Source organism: Arvicola amphibius, chromosome 7 (genome assembly GCF_903992535.2).
Source record: "Arvicola amphibius chromosome 7, mArvAmp1.2, whole genome shotgun sequence".
Taxonomy (NCBI): Eukaryota; Metazoa; Chordata; class Mammalia; order Rodentia; family Cricetidae; genus Arvicola; species Arvicola amphibius.
Window position 1 is genome coordinate 119,965,572 of NC_052053.1, and position 23,757 is coordinate 119,989,328.

The 23,757-nt window shown below is 44.0% G+C and overlaps 1 protein-coding gene across 2 annotated transcripts in view; it reads left to right on the forward strand.

The window, feature by feature from the left end:
• Nucleotides 1–23,757, forward strand: part of LOC119818593 (E2F associated phosphoprotein) — a 43,247-nt gene that overhangs the window by 1,793 nt on the left and 17,697 nt on the right. The window contains exons 2-6 of one of the 2 annotated variants that reach the window (XM_038336150.1): nt 3,581–3,762; nt 5,128–5,223; nt 10,877–10,991; nt 14,436–14,549; nt 18,657–18,934. In XM_038336150.1, coding sequence (XP_038192078.1) covers nt 3,581–3,762; nt 5,128–5,223; nt 10,877–10,991; nt 14,436–14,549; nt 18,657–18,924 — 775 coding nt within the window. In that variant the 3' untranslated portion in view covers nt 18,925–18,934. Of the gene's footprint in view, nt 1–3,580; nt 3,763–5,127; nt 5,224–10,876; nt 10,992–14,435; nt 14,550–18,656; nt 19,205–23,757 lie in introns of those variants that run through there. The other variant, XM_038336149.2, reaches the window with a different exon arrangement.

Consider the following 23,757-nt stretch of genomic DNA (forward strand, 5'->3'; position numbering starts at 1 on the left):
ATGTAAAAAGCTGGATGTGTTAGTATTTGTCTTTAATCCCAGCACTTCTGTGGTGAGATGAGAGGCAGAGGCAGGAGATGCCCTCAGAGGCTCGAGGACAACTAGCCTGTAGTGTACTGCCAGAAACAAGAAAGACCCTTCCTCGACGAGGCAAAAGGCAAGAGCCAATTTCTCACATTGTCTTCTGGCTTCCAAACGTACTTGCACACATAAAAACAGACGTGACACGAACACTAAGCCAGTGAATATACAGATCGTTGCATCGTTGCAAGGGTCCCTTTTACTGCTTGCAAGTATGCTGTTCTCCTCTCTGCTCTTGGTCCTCGTGTCTCAGGCTGGCCTCAAGCTTCCTGCACTCTTCTGCCCACACACTGCTCTTCTTTCCCTTCCGGCCTTCTAAAATACAGTGTGCACCATCATATCCGGTTACCCTCTTGCTGCTTGCTTGTTTGTTTGTTTTTGTTTTTCGAGACAGGGTTTCTCTGTGTAGCCTGACTGTCCTGGAATTAGCTCTGTTGGCCAGACTGGCCTCAAACTCACAGAGATCTGCCTGCCTCTGCCTCCCTTATGTTTGAGTTAAAGGAGTGCGCCACCACCACCTAGCAAATAATTTGAGCTTTCTACTTTGGGAAGGTTAGAGTATAGGAACGGTTTTCTGACCTGAGCGTACTGGCCTTTTTGGCTAAGGACATAGAGGGTAATTAGTAGTGGATAGTAAGGTGGGAAGGTTGGAGCTACCTTGTGGAAGGCTATTTTGAATGCTGGCTCAGAGGTCTGGTCATAGAAAGCTCCTGAGTTGGGTGGCGGTGTGATGAGGCCTTTAGGAGTGACACTCTGCTAGTAGAGCGAATGAACAGGAATGAGAGGGGGAATGAGACAGAGTTTTGAGGCCAGGGGACCCTTGACAGATGTTGCTGGAGGCAGAGTTAAGAGGTCGGAGTGACAACAGTTGTGATGGTGGCAGTGACAGGAGAGTATAGTGGCATGCTGGCCAGGTTACCTGTCATGGACAGCACTTTCTTGGGAGTAGATTCTGCTTAAAACCGTAGCCATTTCCAGGCGTGGTGGCACTTGTGTTTGATCCTGGCACTTGGGAGGCTCTGTAAGTTCAGGCTGTCCCGTGAAACTGCGTCTCAAAGAGGCAAACAAAAGGACAAGCAACCCACCCTTAGTCCTCAGCTACTTCCCTGGAGTGAATTGCATTTTTCTGATTAAGTCTCTGATGGAGCCTTGAAAGCATTATCTGGTAAGAAAACAGCAGTTGGGAGTATTCTTCCTATGAGGACTCTGTTGTGATTATGGATTTGGATCTCATGTATCCCAGACTGGTGGCTTCTGATCCGCCTGCTTCCACTTCTCAAGTGCGGAGATTACAGGCATCCACCACCACATGTGTTATGTGATGTGCTCAACCCTGCCTCATGCCTGCCAGGCAAGCACTTTGCCAACTCAGTTACAGCCTCAGCCTTATTATGTGTATTCTTCATATTGTATTAGAAAGGTCTTAGACATCTAGTTTTTCTTGTTTGAGACAGGGTCTCATGTAGCCCAGGGCTGTTTTTTTTTTTTTTAAGATTTATTTATTTATTATGTATACAATATTCTGTCTGTGTGTATGCCTGCAGGCCAGAAGAGGGCACCAGACCCCATTACAGATGGTTGTGAGCCACCATGTGGTTGCTGGGAATTGAACTCAGGACCTTTGGAAGAGCAGGCAATGCTCTTAACCTCTGAGCCATCTCTCCAGCCCCCAGAGTTGTTTTTGACTCCATTGTGTAGCCACTCTCGAACTCTGACCTGAGTGCTGGGATTACAGGCGTGCAACACCATGTCTGACTTAATTCATTAAAAAAATTAAATAACATTTCTTTTCTTAAATTTGTGTATGTGGGCATGTGGGTGCCCTGGCCCAGTGTGGAGGTCAGAGGACAGCTTCTCTCCTTCCATGTGGGTCCCAGGGATTGAATTCAGGTCAGCAGGCTTGGTGACAAGTGCCTTACCTGCATACGAGCTGTCCTCTGTTGTGCTGGCCCCGACTAAATCCAGTTTTGTTGTTTTAGTCCTCCTAATTACTGATTTAGTTCTATTGTAATTCTGTTGATAGAAAACCAATCACAGAAGGCAGTACAAATTGGCTAGGAGAATCCAGGATGTAGTGTAAGTTTCTTGGGGTGAGTGCTATAGCACAGTGGTAGAGCAGGTGCTTGTTGTGCATGAAGCCTTGGTTCAGTTACCAGCACCAGGAAAAAAATCCTCGATGTCCATAGTTTCTCTTTTCACAGTTTTCTGTAGCAATGTGTTCTTTAAATTATATTATTTAATTCCTGTTAACATTTTATGTTGAAATATTAGCTGTATATTAATTACATATTTATGTATTTTACCTAAATAAAACTCTCAGATCTGTGAGGTAAGCTTTTTTAGTTGATAGAATTATGAATTGGTGCAAGTATTGGAAAGCAATGTAATAATATAAGAAGCTGGAAAGAGGGATGGTTAATAGCATTGGCTGTTCTTCCAGGGGACCTGGGTTCGATTCCCAGCACTGACATGGCAGCTCACAACCATCTAACTGTAACACTAGTTCTAGGGAATCCAGTGCCCTTTTTGGCCTCTGTGGCACCAGGCAACACAGTTGATGCCCAGATACACATACAAGTAGAAGACCCATACACACTCACAAACAAAAGAAGCCAGGCAGTGGTGGTGCACACCTTTAATTCCAGCACTCAGGAAGCAGAGCTAGGCTGATCTCTTTTTTGAGTTTGAGGCCAGCTTGGTCTACAGAGTGAGTTTCAGAACTGCACAGACAAATCTTGTCTCAAAAAACCAAAAACCAGGGGCTGGAGAGATGGCTCAGCGGTTAAGAACATTGCCTGCTCTTCCAAAGGTCCTGAGTTCAATTCCCAGCAACCACATGGTGGCTCACAACCATCTGCAGTGAGATCTGGTGCCCTCTGCTGGCCTGCAGACATACACACAGACAGAATATTGTATACATAATATATAAATAAATATTAAAAAAAAAAAAACAAAAACCAGAACAAAACAAAAACAAACAAAAAACAACCAACCAAACAAAAAAAACCCAGAAAACCTTTCTGATAACTGTATTAGCTGATCTGTTGCCTATTAGTTATCATTGCTATATGTAATATAATAGGTACATCAGATATAAATTTGTAAAACTTAATCTTCTGTTGAGCAGTGAAATGCTAGAAGTTGTGCTTGTGTTTTGTTCTGTGACGCTGTACGTCAGACCTAGGCCTTGCACGTGCTGCGTGAGTGCTCAACCACTGAGCCACATCCCAGCCATGACTTTAAAATCTTTAATGTTCGGGACTGGAGAGATGACTCAGCGGTTAAGATCGCTGGCTGTGCTTCCAGAGAGGTCCTGAGTTCAATTCCCAGCAACTACATGGTGACTCACAACCATCTATAGTAGGATCTGATGCTTTCTTCTGGCATAAAGGTGTACATGCAGATAGAACTTTTTGTATATGAATACAAAAAGTAAATTAATTAAAGAAAAAGAAAAAGTTTTAATATTTATATTCCCTGTGCTTTAAATGTATGCTAGTTCTGAAGATGAAGTTGACGTGCTCTTGCATGGAACTCCTGACCAAAAACGAAAACTCATCAGGGAATGTCTTACTGGAGAAAGTGAATCATCTAGTGAAGACGAATTTGAGAAAGAAATGGAAGCTGAATTAAACTCCACCATGAAAACAATGGAGGATAAGTTATCTTCTATGGGGACAGGTAAATTTTGGGCTCTGTTCCCTCAGCTATCCTGTAAGGGATTGTGTTCTTTTGTGTTGCTTTGTGTAGGTGCTCAAGAATCACTGTGTGTCTGTGTGCACGTGTGTGTGTGTGTGTGTGTGTGTGTGTGTGTGTGAGATGGGTGGTGGTGGGGGTAAACCTGGGTCTGTGTTTGCTAAGCAGAAGTCTACCACTGAGTTACAGTCCTGCCTCTTTTAAAACTTGAGAAGGGTCTGGCTAAGTTACTCAGCCTGGCCTTGAACTCCCTGTAGTCTCTGTGATCCTGCCTCTGCTTCCTGGGTGGCTGGGAGACAGAGCTGCATGAGCATGTCTTACCACATGAAGACATGAATGTGCTGACGTCTGTGCCCAAGTTTTCGTTAATGACTAACACATTTTATGTGTTATTGGAAAGATACTATTTAGTAGCAAATACTTGTCTTATTTCCTTTTGTGGTTTTTAACGCATGCTGGGCGTAATGGCGTACACCTTTGATCCCAGCCTAGTATATAGAGTGAGTCTCAAGAAACCAAACAAAACCCCCAAAAACCCACAAGACATACAAAGAATTTTTAGAGTCTGATAGCAGATTAATGGTATGTCACTACAAATTCCTGTCTCTTTGTAGTAAGTAATAAACATATTTCATTTTAAAATTTTTATGTATAATTTACTTGACCCAAAAATTGTTTTGTGGAAGTAGGACTGGTCAGAACTGGTTTTCATGTTGGTATGTGCTATAACTTAAAGAACGGAAAGATGTAATTGAAGCGGAGGAAGACTCAGGGACACAGGCTTGTGAAGACAAGCTGGAGATGAGACGTTTGTTCTTGGTCCATCTTCTTGTCTAATTCCCTTGGAGCAAGACATCCTTTCCTGTTCTCCATGGAGTATTTGGTTTTTCTTTTAAGATTTATTTATTTATTATGTATACAGTGTTTTGCCTGCCTGTGTGCCTGTAGGCCAGAAGAGGGCACCAGATCTCATTACAGATGGTTGCGAGCTGCCATGTGGTTACAGGGAATTGAACTCAGGACCTCTAGTAGAGCAGCCAGTGCTCTTCTTAACCTGAGCCCTCTTTCCAGCTCCCTCAACGGAGTATTTGTATTGTGCATTAAATTAGAAGTATATATGCTGAGATCATGGAAATACAGCATTTAAATTCTAATTACATTTGTGGGGAGAGAGAGGATGATTTTCTCATTCTGGAAAACTCGTCAAGGAGTGATTCCCTATAGGTGCATAGGCGCAGATATCTCGTAGTCAATACTCTATAACTGAGATTGTGACTAAATTAGTCCTGTCTGAAGTGATGGAAGTATGTACGAGTGTTCCAGTTTGTAAACGTCCCTTCTGTTTGGCAGGCTCTTCCTCGGGAGTTGGGCGTGTTGGCGGAGTCACAGCAAAGTACTATGATGACATTTATTTTGATTCCGATTCTGAGGATGAAGACAAAGCCAGTGAGTAACCTTTTCTTAGCAGGTGTGTTTTACGGATACTGTCCGCCTCAACAGTTATTTGACATTCAATTTTCCATCTGAGTTTTATATTGTTTTTAAAATTTGGTTGTGTGATATGATGTGATTCTTTTGGCTGTTTTGGGGCCCCACCACCCAGCTCCTGAAGCTTATTCTTAGTTATGAATGCCCGGCCTTAGCTTGGCTTGTTTCTTGCCAGCTTTTCTTAAATTATCCCCGACCACCTTTTGCCTCAGGGCTTTTCTTTTGCTCTTACTTCTGTGATCTTACTTCCACTCTTACTCCATAGCTTGCTGTGACTGGCCCCTGATATCCTCTTTCCTGATTCTCCTTTTATTTATTCTCTGCCTGCCAGCCCCGCCTATCCGTCCATGCTCCTGACTCACTATTGGCTCTTCAGCTCTTCATTAGGACCATCAGGTGTTTTGGACAGGCAAAGAATCACAGCTTCATAGAGTTAAACAAACGCAGTGTAAACAAAGCACTTCAAATAATATTCCTCAACAAAATTTACCTTTATGTTAATGGGTGTATGGGCTGCAGGATGTCTGTGTGTGCACATGTGCATGCCTGGTGCCCGGAGAGCACCCGGTGTTGGATTCCCTGGAATGGAGTTATAGATGTTTGTGAGCCACCATGTGGGGGATGGAAATCAAGCCTGGGTCATCTGAAAGAGCAGCCAGTAATCTTAACTGCTGAGCAATCTCTCGGCTTCTCTCTTGTTTATTTTTAAGAAACTATAGACTAAGCCAAGTATGGTGACTACACCTTTAGTCCCAGCACTCAGGGAGGCAGAGGCAGGACAGCCAGAGCTACACAGTAAGACTCTGTCTCAAAAGAAAAAAAAAAAAAAGAAATCAAAGAAATTTTTTGTTTTGTTTTGTTTTTTTTTCGAGACAGGGTTTCTCTGTGGCTTTGGAGCCTGTCCTGGAACTAGCTCTGGTAGACCAGGCTGGTCTCGAACTCACAGAGATCCACTTGCCTCTGCCTCCCGAGTGTTGGGATTAAAGGCGTGCGCCACCATCGCCCAGCAATCAAAGAAATTTTATGCTGTTGATTGGCATGCAGAATTGGTTCATAAGAAATGCAGGCATGCAGGTATGCGTGCACGCTTACAGCGGCTCCTCAGCATGGGGGCTATGGCCCTTTTGGGAGCCACCCTTTCACAGGGGCCACCCAAGACCATCAGAAAACACGTATTTCCAGCTTTCTTAGGATCTGAGAACCACTGCTCCTCTATCCGCCTGCAGGCGGTGCATCCACGTGTCCATGGATGAGTTCCAGGTGTGATGACATCGCGCCTTCCCTACACCCCAGACAAATACACGTGTATGTGACAGGTTTGGTGCAGTGCTGTGCTTACGCAGCCTGGCCACCTGCGTAGAGAACAGCTGATGCATTGAACGCAGCAGTGTTGGAGGTAGGACTTACACTTCATGAGTTACAATTGCTGGGTAAATGTAAAATCATCAGCTACTGGAAAAAATCTGTTCCGTGGGAACTTTATCTGGATGCTGACCAGTCTTTTTATAGTCAGCTATGGTTAATGTGAATACTGCCCCCTGGTGATAGTAGCAGGTATGTAAAAAACAAAACAACAAAGCAGAATGGTAAAATCAAAGGAATTTTTTTGTTTTTGTTTTTGTTTTTTGAGACAGGGCTTCTCTGTATAACGTCTCTAGCTGTCCTGGAACTCACTTTGTAAGGTCTACAGAGATCCACCTGCCTCTGCCTCCCAAGTGCTGGGATTAAAGGCGTGCGCCACTATGCCCGGCCAATCATAGGAAATTAATGAACTGCATTGAATAAAATATTTCATGAATCATCTTTTGTCTTTGTTTGCTCATTTATTTATTTATTTTGTTTTTTCGAGACAGGGTTTCTCTGTGTAACAGCTCTGACTGTACTGGAACTAGCTCTTGTAGAGCAGGCTGGTGTTGAACTCACAGAGATCTGCTTGCTTCTGCCTCCCTGAGTGCAGGGATTAAAAGCGTGTGCCACCACCGCCCTGGGGAATCATCTTTTGTCTTCTAAAAGATATTGTTATTATATATTATTTTCATTAGAAAACCATTCTATGAAAATGAATTATGTATAGAGAAATGTTAAGGAAAGAAACTATAGTGAGGATTTTTTACAGTATGGTTTTAGCTCAGTGATTAGAGCAGGAATTGAGAGATCACATTGTGTTATTTGTTGTGAAGTTCTATTAGCAAAATCTATGATGCTGAACAAAATCTATGAAGCGCCATTTTGATAGCAATCACCTGAGCTTTGCTGGCAAGGATACCAACTAATTTAGAAGCAAAGCCGATGGACTCAAGACAGCCAGACTTGCTAGGTGGTGGTGGCGCATGCTTTTAATTCCAGCACTTGAGAGGCAGAGGCAGGTGAGATTGAGGCCAGCCTGGTCTGCAGTCTGGAACTATTGAGTTCCAGGACAGCCAGGGCTACACAGAGAAACCCTTTCTCAATCTCCCTACCCCCCAAAAAGAGAGCGAGCTGAACTTGACACTGGTGGCAAGTACCACAAACAATACAGCAGCCATTGAAAGGTCATGTTTGGTGGTCCTCAGAATCGCCAGAGCTGTGAACCCTCATGCCATTGCTGAGGATTTGCTGCTGCCAGTGGCCAGAGACAGTGTAAGTTATGATTGGAGATAAATTTGTTACATAATTAATGCAGCTTCTTTATCTGAGACACCGTATGGAAGAATGGATGGCATGCCTGCTGATAGTCTTGATCAGGAACCCAGGAAATTAAATCTGCTCCAGTTCCAGTGTTTAGTGTCTGGCGTGATGAATCTATAGATGTTGCAAACTGTTCACAGTGACTAGTTTACACGAGGTATATTAATACTGGAGATGTTGAAGGTGAGTTTCTTTGTTGTAAACCTCTTGGAACAACAGCTACTGCATGTGATGAATTGCACACCGTTGGTTTATTTCTGAAAGCACAAGGTCTCTTGGGAAAAGGTTTGTGGTCTTTGCACAGATGGTGCGCCAGCTATGCTAAGGTGTCGATCTGGATGTCAGTGTTTGGTACTCAGTGAGTTACCAGAAGTTATTGGAACTCACTGTATGATTTGTATGGCAAATATTAGCAGCGAAGATGCTGCTGTAAGAGTTACAAGAAATATTGGAAAAGCATCCTAAGTTCTGTCAGTCTGTCAAGGTGAGCTCTTTGAACAGTCGGCTGGTTTTCAACTGTGCAGTGAGTTGGATACGCTGAACAAAGCTCTGCTATTTCACACCAAAGTGTGATGCTTGTCCAGAGGAAAAGTTTAAAATGCGTGTTCGAGCTTTGTGATGAACTGATTTTTTTTAAAGATTTATTTGCTTATGCATTTTATGTACATGAATGCTCTGTCTTCATGCACACCAGAAGAGGGCATCAGATCCCATTACTAATGGTTGTGAACTGCCATGTAGTTGCTGGGAATTGAACTCAGGACCTCTGGAAGAGCTGCCAGTGCTCTTAACCACTGAGCCATCTCTCCAGCCCCCTCAGAAAGCAAGACTGCAGTTGGAAGCACTTTCAGCCATGGAAGTGAGTTGAAGAAAACAGCTTATTTAATGGACGCCTTTACCATTTTGAGTGAGTTAAATTTATCACTGCAAGGATCAAATATAGCATGCCTTGATTTGTCTGAAAAGGTCCAGTCATGCTAAATGAAACTTCAGCTTTGAAAAAAAAAAAGAAAGGAAAAGAAGATGATTAATAGAATTCACATGTTGCCTACCTAATCTGCTTTCTTTGAGAAACATTACATTGAACCGGACAAAAGGATCATGATGATAATTTCTGTGAAAGAACACTCACACAGACTTACACTCAGAATTTCATCGTGTTTTCAAATCTACCTGACACCCCACTCACAGTCCAAGTCAAGGTGTTTCTGAGACAGCACAAGAGGAGCCCACCGAATGAACAGCTTCGCAGTGAGAACTGATTTCTCTGCACTCCAGTTACAGAAAATGTTCTGTTTGAGACTGTGTTGCACCTTCTTCCATTTCCAACAACATATCTTTGTGAAACGGCTTTCTAGCTTGTTGGTTATCATGTCTAAATACAGTAGACTTCGCTCTTGCAAAGACTGCCCCAAGAATTTCCGATCTGGTGAGAAAGAAACAGTCTCAACCTTCGCACTGAGGTTAGCTTTTTAGGCATCCTGTTGAAAAATGTAGCAATGTAGTTTACTGTTGTAAAGACTGTTTACATTAAGACTGTTACCCATCATGCTTCAAGACAAAATTTTATCTATTTGTAATTGGAAATAAATATTCCACAATATATAATTACATACTGTTTTTGTGATTAATTACTATGCTTTAATTATGTTCAGTTTGTAACAATGAAAATACATCCTGCATATCAGATATTTACATTATGACTCATAACAGTAGCAAAATTACAGTTATGAAGTAGCAATGAAAATAAACTTATGGTTGGGGGTCACCACATGAGGAATTGTGTTAAAGGATCACAGCATTAGGAAGGTTGGGAACCAGTGGATTAAAGGCATGTGCCACCACGTGTGTGTGTGTGTGTGTGTGTGTGTGTGTATTATATATGTTTTTTTCTCGTCATTTTTCAAGACAGCGTTTCTTTGTAGCCCTCAGCTGTCCTGGAACTTGCTCTAGACCAGGCTGATCTTGAACTTACAGATCCCCTTCAAAGGCAGGTGCCACAACCATCTGGCTCTTATTCATACTGACCTCCACCTATTTGTTATATCTATTAAGCTGACCTCCAACTCACAGAGATCCACCTGCCTCTGTCCTGCTGGTTCTAGTTTTAGGATACCCAGGGGGATACAGGGAAACCCTGTCCTGAAAAAGACAAAACAAAACAAAAATTCTTGTGTGTGTGTGTGTGTGTGTGTGTGTGTGTTTATGGGAGCTCGTTCTGCGCGTGTGTGGCTGTAGCAGACAACCTATGATAGTCAGTTCTCTTCTTCCACCATGTGAGTCCCAGGACTGAACTCAGGTTGTCAGGCGTGGTGCAGGTGCCTTTATCCACGGAGCCGTCTTACCTGCCTCCCTTCTATTTTTGGCAGGGTCTCATATAGGAGAGGCTGGTCTTAAACTTGGTCTGAAGCCAAGGATGCCCTTGAACTCATGATCCTACTGCCTCTGTCTCCCAAAGACTGGGTTTACAGATGTGTCACTGTGACCAGTTAGTTTTAAATGGGTTTTTTGAGACTGAATTTTTTATGTGAACTTAGCCCTTTGGCCTCCTCTATCTTTAATTTAGTGTCTTAATTGCACAAAACTCTTATTTGATCAGGACAGGCTCCAAAGCCACAGAGAAACCTTGTCTCGAACCCCCCCCCCCCCAAAAAAAAAGAATAGCTGTATTTTATTTAATTTTATGTATTGCATTTTTGGGTAAGGTTTTACTTTTATTGCCAGGGTAGCCTGGAACTCACTGTGTGGTCCAGGCGTGGCAGTTCTCTTGTCTCAGCCTCTCAAGTATTGGGATTGCTGGCTAAAGAAAGGCTTTAGGTATCTTTTAAAAGACAATGTAACGAGAATAAATACATAATGTGGGAAACAGGAGAGTCATTTTATATTAAAGAATGTAATCTTTAGACATGATACTGATCCATATTATTAACCTTTTAAAAATTAGCACAAGCGACCAAGAAGAAGAAGAAACAGCGCAGAATTCCAACAAATGATGAGTTACTGTATGATCCTGAGAAAGATAACAGAGACCAAGCCTGGGTTGATGCACAGAGAAGGGGGTGAGCACTTAAATCTTTATTTATAATCTTTATAGAGTGATTTTTCCACGCTTTCTTATTTTACTATATGTGTATTTTTCACACAAACACATCAGGAACAGTTTGAGGAGGAAAACTTCAAAAGTTTATTTGAAAATAACTAGCAGATTGTAGTCAGATTATTGAATGTCCATCCATCCATCCATCCATCCATCCATCCATCCATCCAATTTTTGAGACAGGGTTTCTCTGTGTAGCCCTGGTTGTCCTGGAACTCACTTGTAGACCAGGCTGGCCTCGAACTCAGATCCACCTTCCTCTGCCTGGGATTAAAGGTCTGTGCAATCACTACCTGTTTATTATTAAAACAGATTCTCATGTAGCCCAGGATGGCTTCAAAACTCAATATGTAGTTAGGGCAGGGCTTAAATTCCTGATGATCATGCTTCCACCTTCCAAATGCTCTCTGGAGTTACAGGTTGGTCACCATGACAATTAATGTTTAGTTATTGATGATCTAAACTGTCCTAGTCAATCTCTCCATTTAAGAAATGGAACTTTTTATTGTTCTTGTGAGACAGGGTTTTGCTGTGTAACCCTGGCTGGCTTGGTACTCATGTATTTTGCCCTGGCTAATTTACAGCAGTTCTGTCTCAACCTCCTGAGTGCTGGGATTATAGTTTGTACTCATCTGTATTCTTAGTCCCCTATTTTATTTTATTTTATTTTATTTTTTGGAGCGGGGGGTGTTTCAAGACAGGGTTTCTCTGTAGTTTTGGAGCCTGTCCTGGAACTAGCTCTTGTAGACCAGGCTGGTCTCAAACTCACAGAGCCCTTTTCTTCTTAAAATATTAAGTGTTTCAGGCTGACCTTGAAGTCACTCTGTAGCCCAGTGCACCTGGAATTTGCAATCCTCCTGGCTCAGCCCCATCGGAAGCAAAGATTATAGGCCTGTACCAATAGGCCTGTTTATAAAACTAACTTTGGTGGTTTGTTGGCTGGTTTGTATTTTGGTCTTTTCAAACTAGCTTTTCCCAAAAAGACATGTTAAGACTTTTAAAAAATGTATTTGTGTATGTATGTATTGTTTTTGTTGGTGGTGAGATAGGGTCTCTCCCACACTGGCCTTGAAGTCCCAGGGCTACTCTCTCTTAGCCTCCCAAGTGCTGGGATTATGAGTATGCACTATCATGATTCTCTTACAATTTAAAATTATTCTGAGATTAGAGTTTTAGCCTCTAAACTGTTAATTTTATTTTTGTCTGCTCTGGAACTCACTATGTAGACCAGGCTGGCCTTGAATACGCAGAGATCCATCAACCTCTGCCTCCTAAGTGCTTTTTGTTATTTTGTTTTTTAGTCCCAAATTCTGGGATTAAAGGCTTGCGTCACCTTGCAGGCCCAGGAGCAAATTGCTTTTGAGGTTTATCTACATCATAGCTCAGTACTTCTTTCTGTGGCTGAACAATGCCATTGTGTGTCTGTCTTGATTTTTGTTATCCCCTGAGGGGTATTTGTGTTCTAACTACCTTTTGATCATCTTGAATAGTGTTGTCATCCCTGGTGTACGGATGTTTGTTTGAGTCCCTTCTGTGTTTTTTATTTTTATTTTTGGCTACAAATCTCGGTGGAGCATTGCAGGATCACATGGTAATTCTGTGTTTTAGTTTTTTGTGTGCCTGTGTGTGGTGCTGGAAATCGCACTTATGCTGTGGTACATGCTAGGCAAGTACTCTGCTGCTGAGCTACTCACTCAGTGCCTAGGAGGCTGTGCTTCCGTCCGGATGGGGATGGCTAGCTCTGTTTTCCAAGTCTGGAGGGCTGATGTTGCTGTGGGATCTCTGTACACACCCTGTAGCTCCAGTTCTCACTGGGTCCTTTCTCGCTCATCCCGTTTCACTCCTGTGCTGCTTCCTCCAGCGCCCCCTGGTGTTTACTTATTGAAACTGCTTTCATTTTGTTTTTGGAGGCAGGATCCCAGAGGAAGCATAGTTTGGCCTGGAATTGGCTGTGTAGCCCAGGCTGGCATTGGATGCTTTTGTTCTTCCTGCCTTAGCTTTCCGTATTTTACTTTACATTTGTTTATCCTAAAATTTATTATTGCTGTGTGAATATGTGGCAAGGCATGCTTGTGGAGGTTAGAGGACAACTTCTAGGGCTGTCAGGTTAGTAGCAAGCACCTTGACGTGGTAAGCCATCTTACCAGCTCCTCTACCTTCAGTGTTTGAAACAGAGTATCTACTGAACCTACAGCTTGGCTCAGGCTGGCTGCCAGTGAGCTCCAGAGATCTGCCTGTCTCCATGCTGTTGTCCCCGAGAGCACTGTGGTCACAGTGCCTCTGCCTGCTTTTACGTGAGCACTGGGCTCTTAGTCCAGCCCTCACACTTTGCCCAGCAGGCACTTTACCCCACCCTCTTCCTCGGGCTGGTGTGGAGCTCACCATGCTGTCCCATCCCCTCCCCCCTCTTCCTCAGGCTGGTGTGGAGCTCACCATGCCGTCCAGGCTGCATTTGTAGTCTTCCTGCTGTTGTCGCCTAGTGCTAGAATTCCCTTGCCTTGAAAACTCAAGTTTTTCGAGCCAGGGTTTCTCTGTGTAGCCCTGGCTATCCTGGAACTTGCTCCGTAGACCAGGCTGGCCTCGAACTCAGAGTTCCACCTACTCTGTTTTCTGAGTGCTAGGATTAAAGTCATGTGACTACAAGCGTAAAATAGTTCTTAGACTTTCCTTGTTTTTGGCATCCTAAGTGTCTTGAAGAGCCCTGGCCAGGTGTGAGGAAGGGTTAGTTTCCTGTTAGAATTCACCTGAGATTTTCCTCACAATCTCACTGATAATGGGGTTTTGGTTTGTTGTTAGGATTGGCTTTTATGAGACTTGTCTCATTTTAGCTCATACTGACCTTGAACTCGGGATCCCCTTGCTTTTGTCTTGGAGTGCTGGGATTTCAGGCATGGGACCACATCACACCAAACTACTCTGAAAGAAAATTACTGTGTACAGTCCAGACTTAAGGAGTTAGGCTCTGCCACCTTGAAGTTTGATTTGATTTTTATTTTTAAACTTTCTGCCTCTGCAGAAAGTTTTAGGTAGATCTTGTAAATCATATCCGAAGTTTTATCCATTTTTGGTGCTGGAGAGATGGCTCAGCAGTTAAGAGCACTTGTTGCTCTTGCAGAGGACCTGAGTTTGGTTTCTAGCACTCACCTGGTGGCTCACAAGCTTTTATAACTCCAGTTTCTGGAGACCCCACACCTTCTGACCTCCCAGGGTATCAGGCACACATGTAGTGCACTTAGATACATGCAGATAGGACATTCATTTACATAAAGTAGCTAAATAAAAATAGTAATGATAATAATAGTAATTAGTAATTTCTCTGAGTTCTGAATCCTTTTTCTGGACATTAGAAACCTGGATTTGGTTGATTAATGTATATTTTCTTCTCAGATTTATCTTTCTGTTTTAGTTATCATGCTTATGGCCTGCAGAGACCACATCAGAAGCAACAGCCGGTTCCGAACAGTGACGCCGTTCTGAATTGCCCTGCCTGCATGACCACCCTGTGCCTTGATTGCCAGAGGTAAGGGGCAAAGGTAAACATGTACAGAAATGAGTTTTTTTGTTTTGTTTTCTCGAGAAAAGGTTTCTCTGTAGCTTTGGAGCCTGCCCAGGAACTTGCTCTGTAGACCAGGCTGGTCTCGAACTTACAGAGTTCTGCTTGTCTCTGTCTCCCGAGTGCTGGGATTAAAGGTGTGCACCACTACCGCCTGACTGGCTCACAACCTTCTACCATGAGATCTGGTATCCCCTTCTGCCTTGCAGGTGTACGTGCTGGCAGAACACCGGTATACAACAAACAAACAAACAAATATTTTTCCCCCCTCTCATGTTTTTGAGAAAGGGTTTCTTTGTGTAACACTCCTAGTTTTCTTGGAACTTGCTTTGTAGACCAGGCTGGCCTTGAACTGAGATCTACCTCAAAAAGATGCCACTACGCCTCGTATAAATAAACAAATCCTTAAGAACATTTGTTGCTTTTGCCGAGGACTCAGGTTCGGTTCCCAGCACCCAGAGGGCAGCTCAGTTCCAGGGAATCTAGCACCTTCTTTTGGTCCCTACAAGTATCAGGCATGTGTGTGGTGTACATACGTACAGGCCAAACAGTGGTAGACACAAAAATATAATAATTCTAAATTTATTTATTTATTTAGGCTTTTCAAGACAGGGCTTCTCAGTGTTGTGTAGCCCTAGCTGTCCTGGAACTTGATTTGTAGAGCAGTCTGGCCTCGAACTCAGAGATTGACCTGCCTTTCTCTCCTAAGTTCTGGGATTAAAGGCGTGTGCCACCACTTAAATTTTTTTTTTTTTAAACAAAACAGTATAAATCTAAAATAATTCAAGACAGAAGGTTAAGTGTTCCTGACTTAATTGAAGTGTCAGCACCATGAGCCTGGGTACCATTGTGTTGCATTTTGTTTCCCTCCAATTTGGTTTTAGACTTGAATCAGTTAAATATTTCTGCAGAAATGGGAACTTTGAAGTATGTGTTTTGTCATTGCTGTTGTTTGTTTTTGGAAACAGGGTCTCACTATGTGGACTAGGCAGGCCTCAAACTTTGGACAGTCCTTTCTCATCTCTGATGTACTGTGGTTCCTTACTGCCTCCTGTAAGAGTTCTCTGGAATTTGGTTCAAACTGCACAGAGCACCTTATATCTAAAATCACAGCATTTGGAAGGTAGAAGGGAGGATCCTGAGTTCTAAGCTTACATCAGCTACATGCCTATCAGTTCAAAGCCAGCTTGGGTTATACAGCAAGACCTTGCTTGAAAAAGAAATTAATTCTGGTGAGACGGCCTGGATGATAAGGTGTTGGTTAGCGCACAACTCGAGCTCCACTGCATGTCAGAGTAGAGAACCGACTCTCCCTGAGCTCCACACGCTATGCGACGTGTGCCCACCCCTCCAAACCTCACCTTCACAAACACGGGACTGGCACGGTGGTGCACACCTTCTGCCCCAGGCCTGGAGGGCAAAGGCATGAGGACCAGGAGTTAGAGGCCAGCCTTAGTTACATAGCTGGTCTGAGGCCAGCCCAGGTAGGTAAGGACCAGCCTCAAAAAGCTTAGACATTATCCATCAAGTTCTCAGTAACATTTTTGTCTTCCTAAGTTTAAAAAACAATTTTTAAAAAGACTTATTTATTATGTACACCTGCATAATATGTTTACCTGCAGGCCAGAAGAGGTCATCAGATCTCATTACAGATGGTTGTGCGCACCATGTGTTTGCTGAGAATTGAACTGAGGACCTCTGGAAGAATAGTTAATGCTCTTAACCTTTGAGCCTTCTCTCCAGCCCTTAAAAAACAAATTTAAAAATTGTTCTAGAAATAATTATTTTTCTGGGATCAAAGTTGTTTCTCCCCCCTTTATTTTTCATTTTAGTATATATTGTTCTTTCAAGGCAGGGTTTCTCTGTGTAGACATGCACCATACCGCCTGGCTTTCCCCTTTATTTCTATTGTCTGTGCTCTGATGCTTTGCTTGCAGCACATATGTCTGTGCACTGTACGTGTGCAGCATTCACAGAGTCCAGAAGAGGGTGTCAGATCCCTTGGGACTGGAACTGTAGATGGATGTGAGCTGCCCTGTAGGTAGGTGGTGGCCCAGTGTTCTTAACAGCCATGCCATCCAGGCCCTAAAAGTCGTTTTTAAAGTGGCAGGAAAAAAAAAAGATGCTGTTTTGTTCTCAGGTGGCAGAGGCAGGTGGTGAAGAGACACTAGCCTACTTGAGCATGCAGCTCTGGCAGGCCTTGCTTGCCCTTCCCCGTCTTCCCTCTCCTTTGCTAACAACTGTTTGGTTGCATTCCTAAAGCTAGCCGCCAAGGTTTGTTCCCTTATTTGGCCACTTCCTCCTTCTGAGGCCGACTACCAAAGTCCAGGTATCAAAGTGTTGAAGTCCAGCAATCAAAAGCCCCCTTTGCTTCACCTAATTAATATGCCCAGTCAAGATATACCACTGCACCCTAACCCATTCTAACACAATCTCCCCTTTTTGTCTTCTTAAAAATTACACCTGTAAGGTCATTTGCTACTGTTTTTCTTCCTGAGTTGATGGAGGAGTGTCTATGTGTTACTTTCATTGATTAATAAACTGCCTTGGCCCTTTAAGAGGACAGAAAATTAGGTAGGTGGAGTAGACAGAACAGAATTGTGGGAGAAAGGAATCAAGAGTTGGGGAGATGCTTCAGGCAGTCGCCATAAGCAGTCACCATGCCTCTCCTCTCCGAGATGGATGCAGGTTAAGATCTCTCCTGGTAAGCGACCACCTCGTGGTGCTACACGGATTATTAAATATGGGTTAATTAGCCAATAAGAGGCTGAAACTAATGGGTCAGGCAGTGTTTAAAAGAATACAGTTTCTGTGTAATTATTTTGGGTAAAGCTAGCCGGGTGGGTTTGTGTGGCTTATGCTGCATCTGGGGTCTGAGAGGGTGCCCCTGCTGTTAATGGGGTCTCTTTCAGGTGGCCTCTGACAGTTCCAGGCCAGCCAGGGACATATACTGAGAGCCTGTCTCAAAGTGAGACAAGAAAAAGAAAAAGCTTCAGGGCTGGAGCCAAGCACGGTAGCACGTGCCTTTTCATTTGTTTGTTGACAGGGTTTTTCTGTGTAATTTTGGAACAACACACTCACTCTGTAGACCAGGCTGGCCTCGAGCTCATAGAGATCGTCCTGCCTCTGCCTCCCAAATGCTGGGATTAAAGGTGTGTGCCACCACCACCCAGCAAAATACCATTTTTTAAAATTTATTTATTATGTATACAGATGTATTATGTATCTGCCTATAGGCCAGAAGAGGGCACCAGATCTCATTATAGATGGTTGTGAGCTACCACATGGTTGCTGGGAATTGAACTCAGGTCCTCTGGAAGAGCAGCCAGTACTCTTAACCTCTGAGGTGGCACATGCCTTTGAGTCTGGTAATTAGGAGGTAGAAGCAGGCAAATCTCTGTGAGTATGAGGCCAGCCTGGTTTACATATAGAGTTCCATGCCAGTCAGGGCTACATAGTGAGATCCTGTCTAAAAAAAAAATTAATTTTTTCAGTGCTGGAGATCAAACCTCAAGACTCTGCATGCTTTACCATTGAATTATATTCCCATGAACACATCCCTGCCTGCCTGCCTGCCTGCCTGCCTGCCAGCTGCCTGCCTATCTCTCTCTCTCTCTCTCTCTCTCTCTCTCTCTCTCTCTCTCTCTCTCTCTCTCTCTCTCTCTCCTCTCTCCCTCTCTTTGAGGCAGGGTCTCTTTGTAGCCTTGGTTGTCCTAGAACTCACTATGTAGATCAGGCTGGCCCATGAACTCACAGAGATCCCCCTGCCTCTGGAATCTAAGGTGTGTGCCACCACTGCCCAGCCTTCCATTTAAGAAGTGTATTTCTCCATGGGGTTACCATGCACGCCCGCTTTCTCATTACTTGAGAGTTTGAGACAGGAAGATTGTGAGTTCCGTGTTAGGTTCGGCAGCTCTGTCTCAAAAACATAAGTAAATAAATAAACAACACTTTCAAATTTCCTTCAATTCACATTTCATTCCTGTCTTGATTTTAGTGGCTATCCATATGGGTGTTCTAACATTTGATCTAAAAATGACTGCTGTGAAATCCAGACTCCATTTCATTCTCCAGGCACGAATCCTACAAGACTCAGTACAGAGCAATGTTCGTGATGAATTGTTCGGTCAACAGAGAGGAGGTTCTAAGGTACAAGAACCCAGGAAACAGGAAGAAAAAGCGGGGCACTAAGAAGATGAGGTCGAACCCTGAAGGTCCTGTGGAGACAGACGCGGAGGAGGTCTATCACCCTGTCATGTGCTCAGAGTGTTCTACTGAAGTGGCCGTCTATGACAAGGATGAAGTCTTCCACTTCTTCAATGTGTTAGCAAGCCATTCCTGAGGAGCGACAGGTAACTGACTCGGCAGCCCTGTGTGAAGCACATATGGACTCTTTCCTCTTTCCTATCATATCACTCAGTGACATTGGTTATTAAAGCAGTATTTCATTGTTATGAAAGAATGGTCATCAACCTTTATCTCTTCTCCCTTTTTTCTTTTTAATTTTTCCATGAGTAATGGCGGACTGATTATTCTTTTCATTTTTGGTGCATCTTTGGAGACTTTGGGGCTTCTTATTTATTAGATTAGTTTCCGAAAATTAAATAGTTCTGGAATAAGTATTTGTTAGTGTTTGGTTCATTTTCTACTGCTATAACAAAGTACTAGAGGTTGATGCTTTGTAAAGAAATGAGCTTCAGGGATTGGCAAGATGGCTCTACACTTCTTGAGTGAGCTTGACAACCAGAGATTGCTCAATCCCTGGAGCCCTCAGTAGAAGGATAGAATGACTCTCAAGATTTCCTGTGACTGACCTAAACATGCACGCATGCCCATGCATGCGTGCAAACACACACACACACACACACACACACACACACACACACACACACACACACACACAGGACCTGAAAAGTGGAGGAGTGTTGAGAATTTGGTGGAGTAGCAGACAGAAGTGGGGCCAGTACGTAGGACCAAAATTCAGTGCCGTGCATCTGAGAATGCCATGATGAAACAAACCTGTTTTGTATGTCACCGGGACATTAAATAAACTACTGTTAAGGACTGTTGTTTGTGCCTCTCACTGAGAGAGCAGTCTTGATACACCAGACATTCCCAAGGCTATTTGGGCCGGGCGCACAGAACTGTGCCACAGTGCAGCTTGCTTTAAGTGGAGCATAAAATACTTGTTTACGGGGTTAAACAGATCCAGTTGAAGTTAATTGTTCCTTCTTCAGCTGGGCTCATTGTGCCATGCTCTGTTGCTGTGTAATGTGGCCACAGACATAAAGAACAATACACGCTCATTGTCATCATAATTTTTTTGTGTCAGGAGCCTGGCTACAGTCAAGCAGTGCATTCAACACGAACTCACAAAGGCGATAAGCAACCTGGTTGGGTAATGTTCCCTCTTGGAGACTTGGGTAGGCAAGTTCCTATTCCCAGTGTCTCAGGCCGTTGGCAGAATGTATATCCTTATAGCCACAGGACTGAAGCGCCTCCCCCGCCCCCCTTGCTGGTTGTTAGCCAGGAGGTAGTGAAGTTCCCCCCACCCCCCAATTGATTAGCGAGGAGCTGCTCTTGGCTCCCAGAGGCTACCTGCCTCCAAATGTAGAAATACACAAACTATTAAATATCTCTCATTAATTGTTTTATTTTTATTTTGAAGGAACATATACACACACACTTTTTATGGTACGTGTTTCTGTGTGGCAAATGTTGACTATGCTTTTTTGTTCCTAATCTGAACTAGATACTCCTAGGAGTAGTTACGGCCTCAGGCTTTTGAATCCTTACCAGAGATTTGGGAGCAGAAAGAACAGATAAAAGATGTGTAATTAGGGAAGCTGGACCCTGTCCTGTTGTGAAACAGTGACCGGCACCCATTTTTCTTTGTAAATAATTTTTGAGCGACTTCTTTTCATTTTTGATATTTGACTATCTCTGACTCACTGATTTGCTGTGGTTTCTTAGCAGACATAGGAAGTTTTTGTGTTTGTTTTGATTTTTCCTTTACTGGGGATTGTACCCAGGGCCTTATGCATGCCAGGCAGTGATTTATCACAGAGCTATAACCTAGCCAAGCAGATACTGATGCCACGCTCTCCTGCCCCCACCTCTGGGACTAAGGGCCACAGAGTCCAGCCATGACAAGAGTGGGAAGGTGTTTCATAAATAGACCATGGAGCAGCCATCCCTGGGACAGACCTGGGGCTGGTGTCACAGCACTAGCCTTCTAGCTTGTCTGAATGGAAAGTTGTAATGGTAAAATGCTGCAGTGTAGTCGTCCCCTTCCCGTGTTGTGTGTGTGTGTCTCGTGTCATGTCCCCCCCCTCCCCCGCCCCGTGTGTGTGTGTGTGTGTGTGTGTGTGGTGTCATGTGTCCCCCCCCCCCCCGCCCCGGGCACAATGGGCCACTGTGGGTGGTTTATGGATGCAGTGGGTGAGAGACGGATAGGCACACCATATAGAGAAAGTGGGTATTTATTTAGTGGGTTATAGAGGGGAAAGGGAGAAGGGGGATGAGCAGAGAGAGGCAGAGAGAGAGAGAGAGAGAGACAGAGAGAGACAGAGAGGGAGAGGAGGGGGAGAGGAGAGGTGGGTCTACAGGCTTTTGGGTTGGTATTGGTCTGCTAAGATTCCGAAGGATGTCTATTAGTCACAGGATCTTAGTCCTGACACAGATGGGTAAGGGCTGGCTAGAACTAGCCCAAGATGAGGTAATTAACTAGCATCTGGACCTGCGACGTTCCAGTCTCCCCAGCACTGAGATCTGAATCACTGTTTCTGCAGACAAAGCTTCTTTCCAGGAGTTTTAGTTCACTATTTGAGACTAGACTGACTTGAACTCACAGAGACCCGTTGTCTCTGCTGGGGTTAAATGAGGACGCCACCAGTCAGTCTATCTTATTTCTTGGACACAGGGTCTTTTACTGAGCTGGAAACTGACCATTTGAGCTAAGCTGGTCAGTGAGTAAGCCCTTAGGATGCACCTGTCTCCACTCCCTAGTGCTGGGTTATGGGCATGTATGTGTAGTCTTTGTTTTGTTTTAGTCTGGTGTGGGGAGGAGGAGGATGGAGAGATGCTGGGTAAGAGTACTTGTTGCTCTTGCAGGGGACCTGGGTTCAGTTCCTAGTGCCCACATGGTAGTTCATAACTGTGCTGGTTGTTCTTGGTTGTCAACTTGACGGCACTAGAATGAACTCAAACGCAAGCAGCTGGGCACACCTGTGAGGGATTTTTCTTAACTGGATTATTTGAACTAGGAAGATCTACCTTAAATCTGGATCTTCTGAGGTGGGAAGATCCATTTTAAATCAGGGTCACACCTTCTGGTTGCAGCCTATTTAAAGGACATGCGGGGCAGGGGAGGGGAGGTAGGGAGCTTTTGCTCTTTGCCTGCTTGCCCTCGCTCTTGGTAGCAAGTTCATTCCTTCACTGGTATGAGCTTACTTCTTCAGGATTCTGCCATATACGGAAGACCAGCTGAGATAAGCAGCCTCACGGACAGATCAGCTACTGGATTCTTGGACTTTCCGTAAGGGGACAGTTGTTATTGGAATAGTCATATACCTATACGCTATGCTAATAAATCATACACTCAGGCACGTATGTGCACACGCGGGCACACGCGCACACTCTCTCTCTCTCTCTCTCTCTCTCTCTCTCTCTCTCTCTCTCTCTCTCTCTCTCTCTCTCTCTCTCTCTCTCTCTCTCTCAGTTCTGTCTTTCTCCAGAGAACCCTGACTAATTCAGTAATCATCTGTAACTCCAGTTCCAGGGAATCTAGTGCCCTCTTCTGAACTCTGCAGGGTAGGCATGCATGCGGTGCACATACATACATGTAGGCAAACTCAAAATGACTTAATCTGTAAATGAGTGAATGTAGGTGATGGGGCTTTGAAAGCCGATCCTCTTGCTTACCCTCTGTGCCATCTCCGCAGCCCAAACAGGGTAAAATAAAAAGATGCGCTGGAGTGTCGCGTTGACAAGGGTAGACCTGTGGCAGTTCGTCTTTATTGTAAACAAGACTGGATTTAGAATCACTGCGGAAACACATCTCTGGGTGTGTCTGTGCAAGTGTTTCTGGTCTATGGCCAGACCACCCTGAACACACGTGATCCCATCTGTTCTAGGAAGCTAAGCAGGATGGGGCCTGGTTAGCTCTTAGATGGGAGACTGCCTGGGAATACAATGTGTTGTAGGCTTAAAAAGAAAGAAGTTTCTAGAAAGGCCTAAGTGAGGAAGGAAGACCCACTTTGAATTTAGTTTGCACTCTCCAGTGGCTGGCATTCTAGACCGGAAGAGAAGAGTGAGCTGAACACCACCATTTCTCTCTCTCTTTCCTGTCAGTGGTGTAATGTTCCCACTGCAAGCAAGCCTTCCTTGGTGCTCACACTGAAAGCCAGAAATAAGTGCTTCTTCCTTTAAATTGCACTTATCAGGTATTTTATCTCAGAAGAAAATAATAAACAATAAAAGAAACTAACATAATTAAATGTGTATTTAATTTTGGGGGATGGGGAATGTTAAAATCAGTATATTTATTTGTCTGTATGAGTGTGTAAAGGCCTCAGGGGGTAGGATGTCCTCTTCCATCACCCTCTGCTTACCCCTTTTCAGACAGTCTCTCTTCACATTTGGGGCTTGTGTTTTCTCGGGTCGGCAGCTGATCAGTGAGCCCTGGCTATCTTCCGGCCTCTTCCCATCTTGAAGCTGGGAAAAACAAGCCTTTACAGCAACACCCAGATTGCTACATGGGTTTTGGGATCCAAATTCAGGTCATCGTGGTGCAGAGTAAGTTCTCTTAACCGCTGAGCCATTTCTCCAGCTCCTCGATTGTTTTGAAACCTAGAATGTGCCCCTGGGGTGCCCTGTTCACTTCAGATGGTCGGCTGCAGAAGTGTTTTATTCTCCTGGAACTCCTTTCTGCCGGACTCTCTGTTCTTAGATCTACTTGTTTGGAGTAGATAGAGCCTTCTGACTATCCTCATGCCCTCCAGCTTCCTTAAGAAAAACTCGAGGTTGGTGGAACATGGAAATATGAGCCAGTATTCTCAATACTCCAGAGCAGTGGTTCTCAACCTTCCTAATGTGCCACGACCCTTAATACAGCTCCTCATGTTGTGGTGACCCTCCAACCATAAAATTATTTTGTTGCTACGTCCTAACTGTA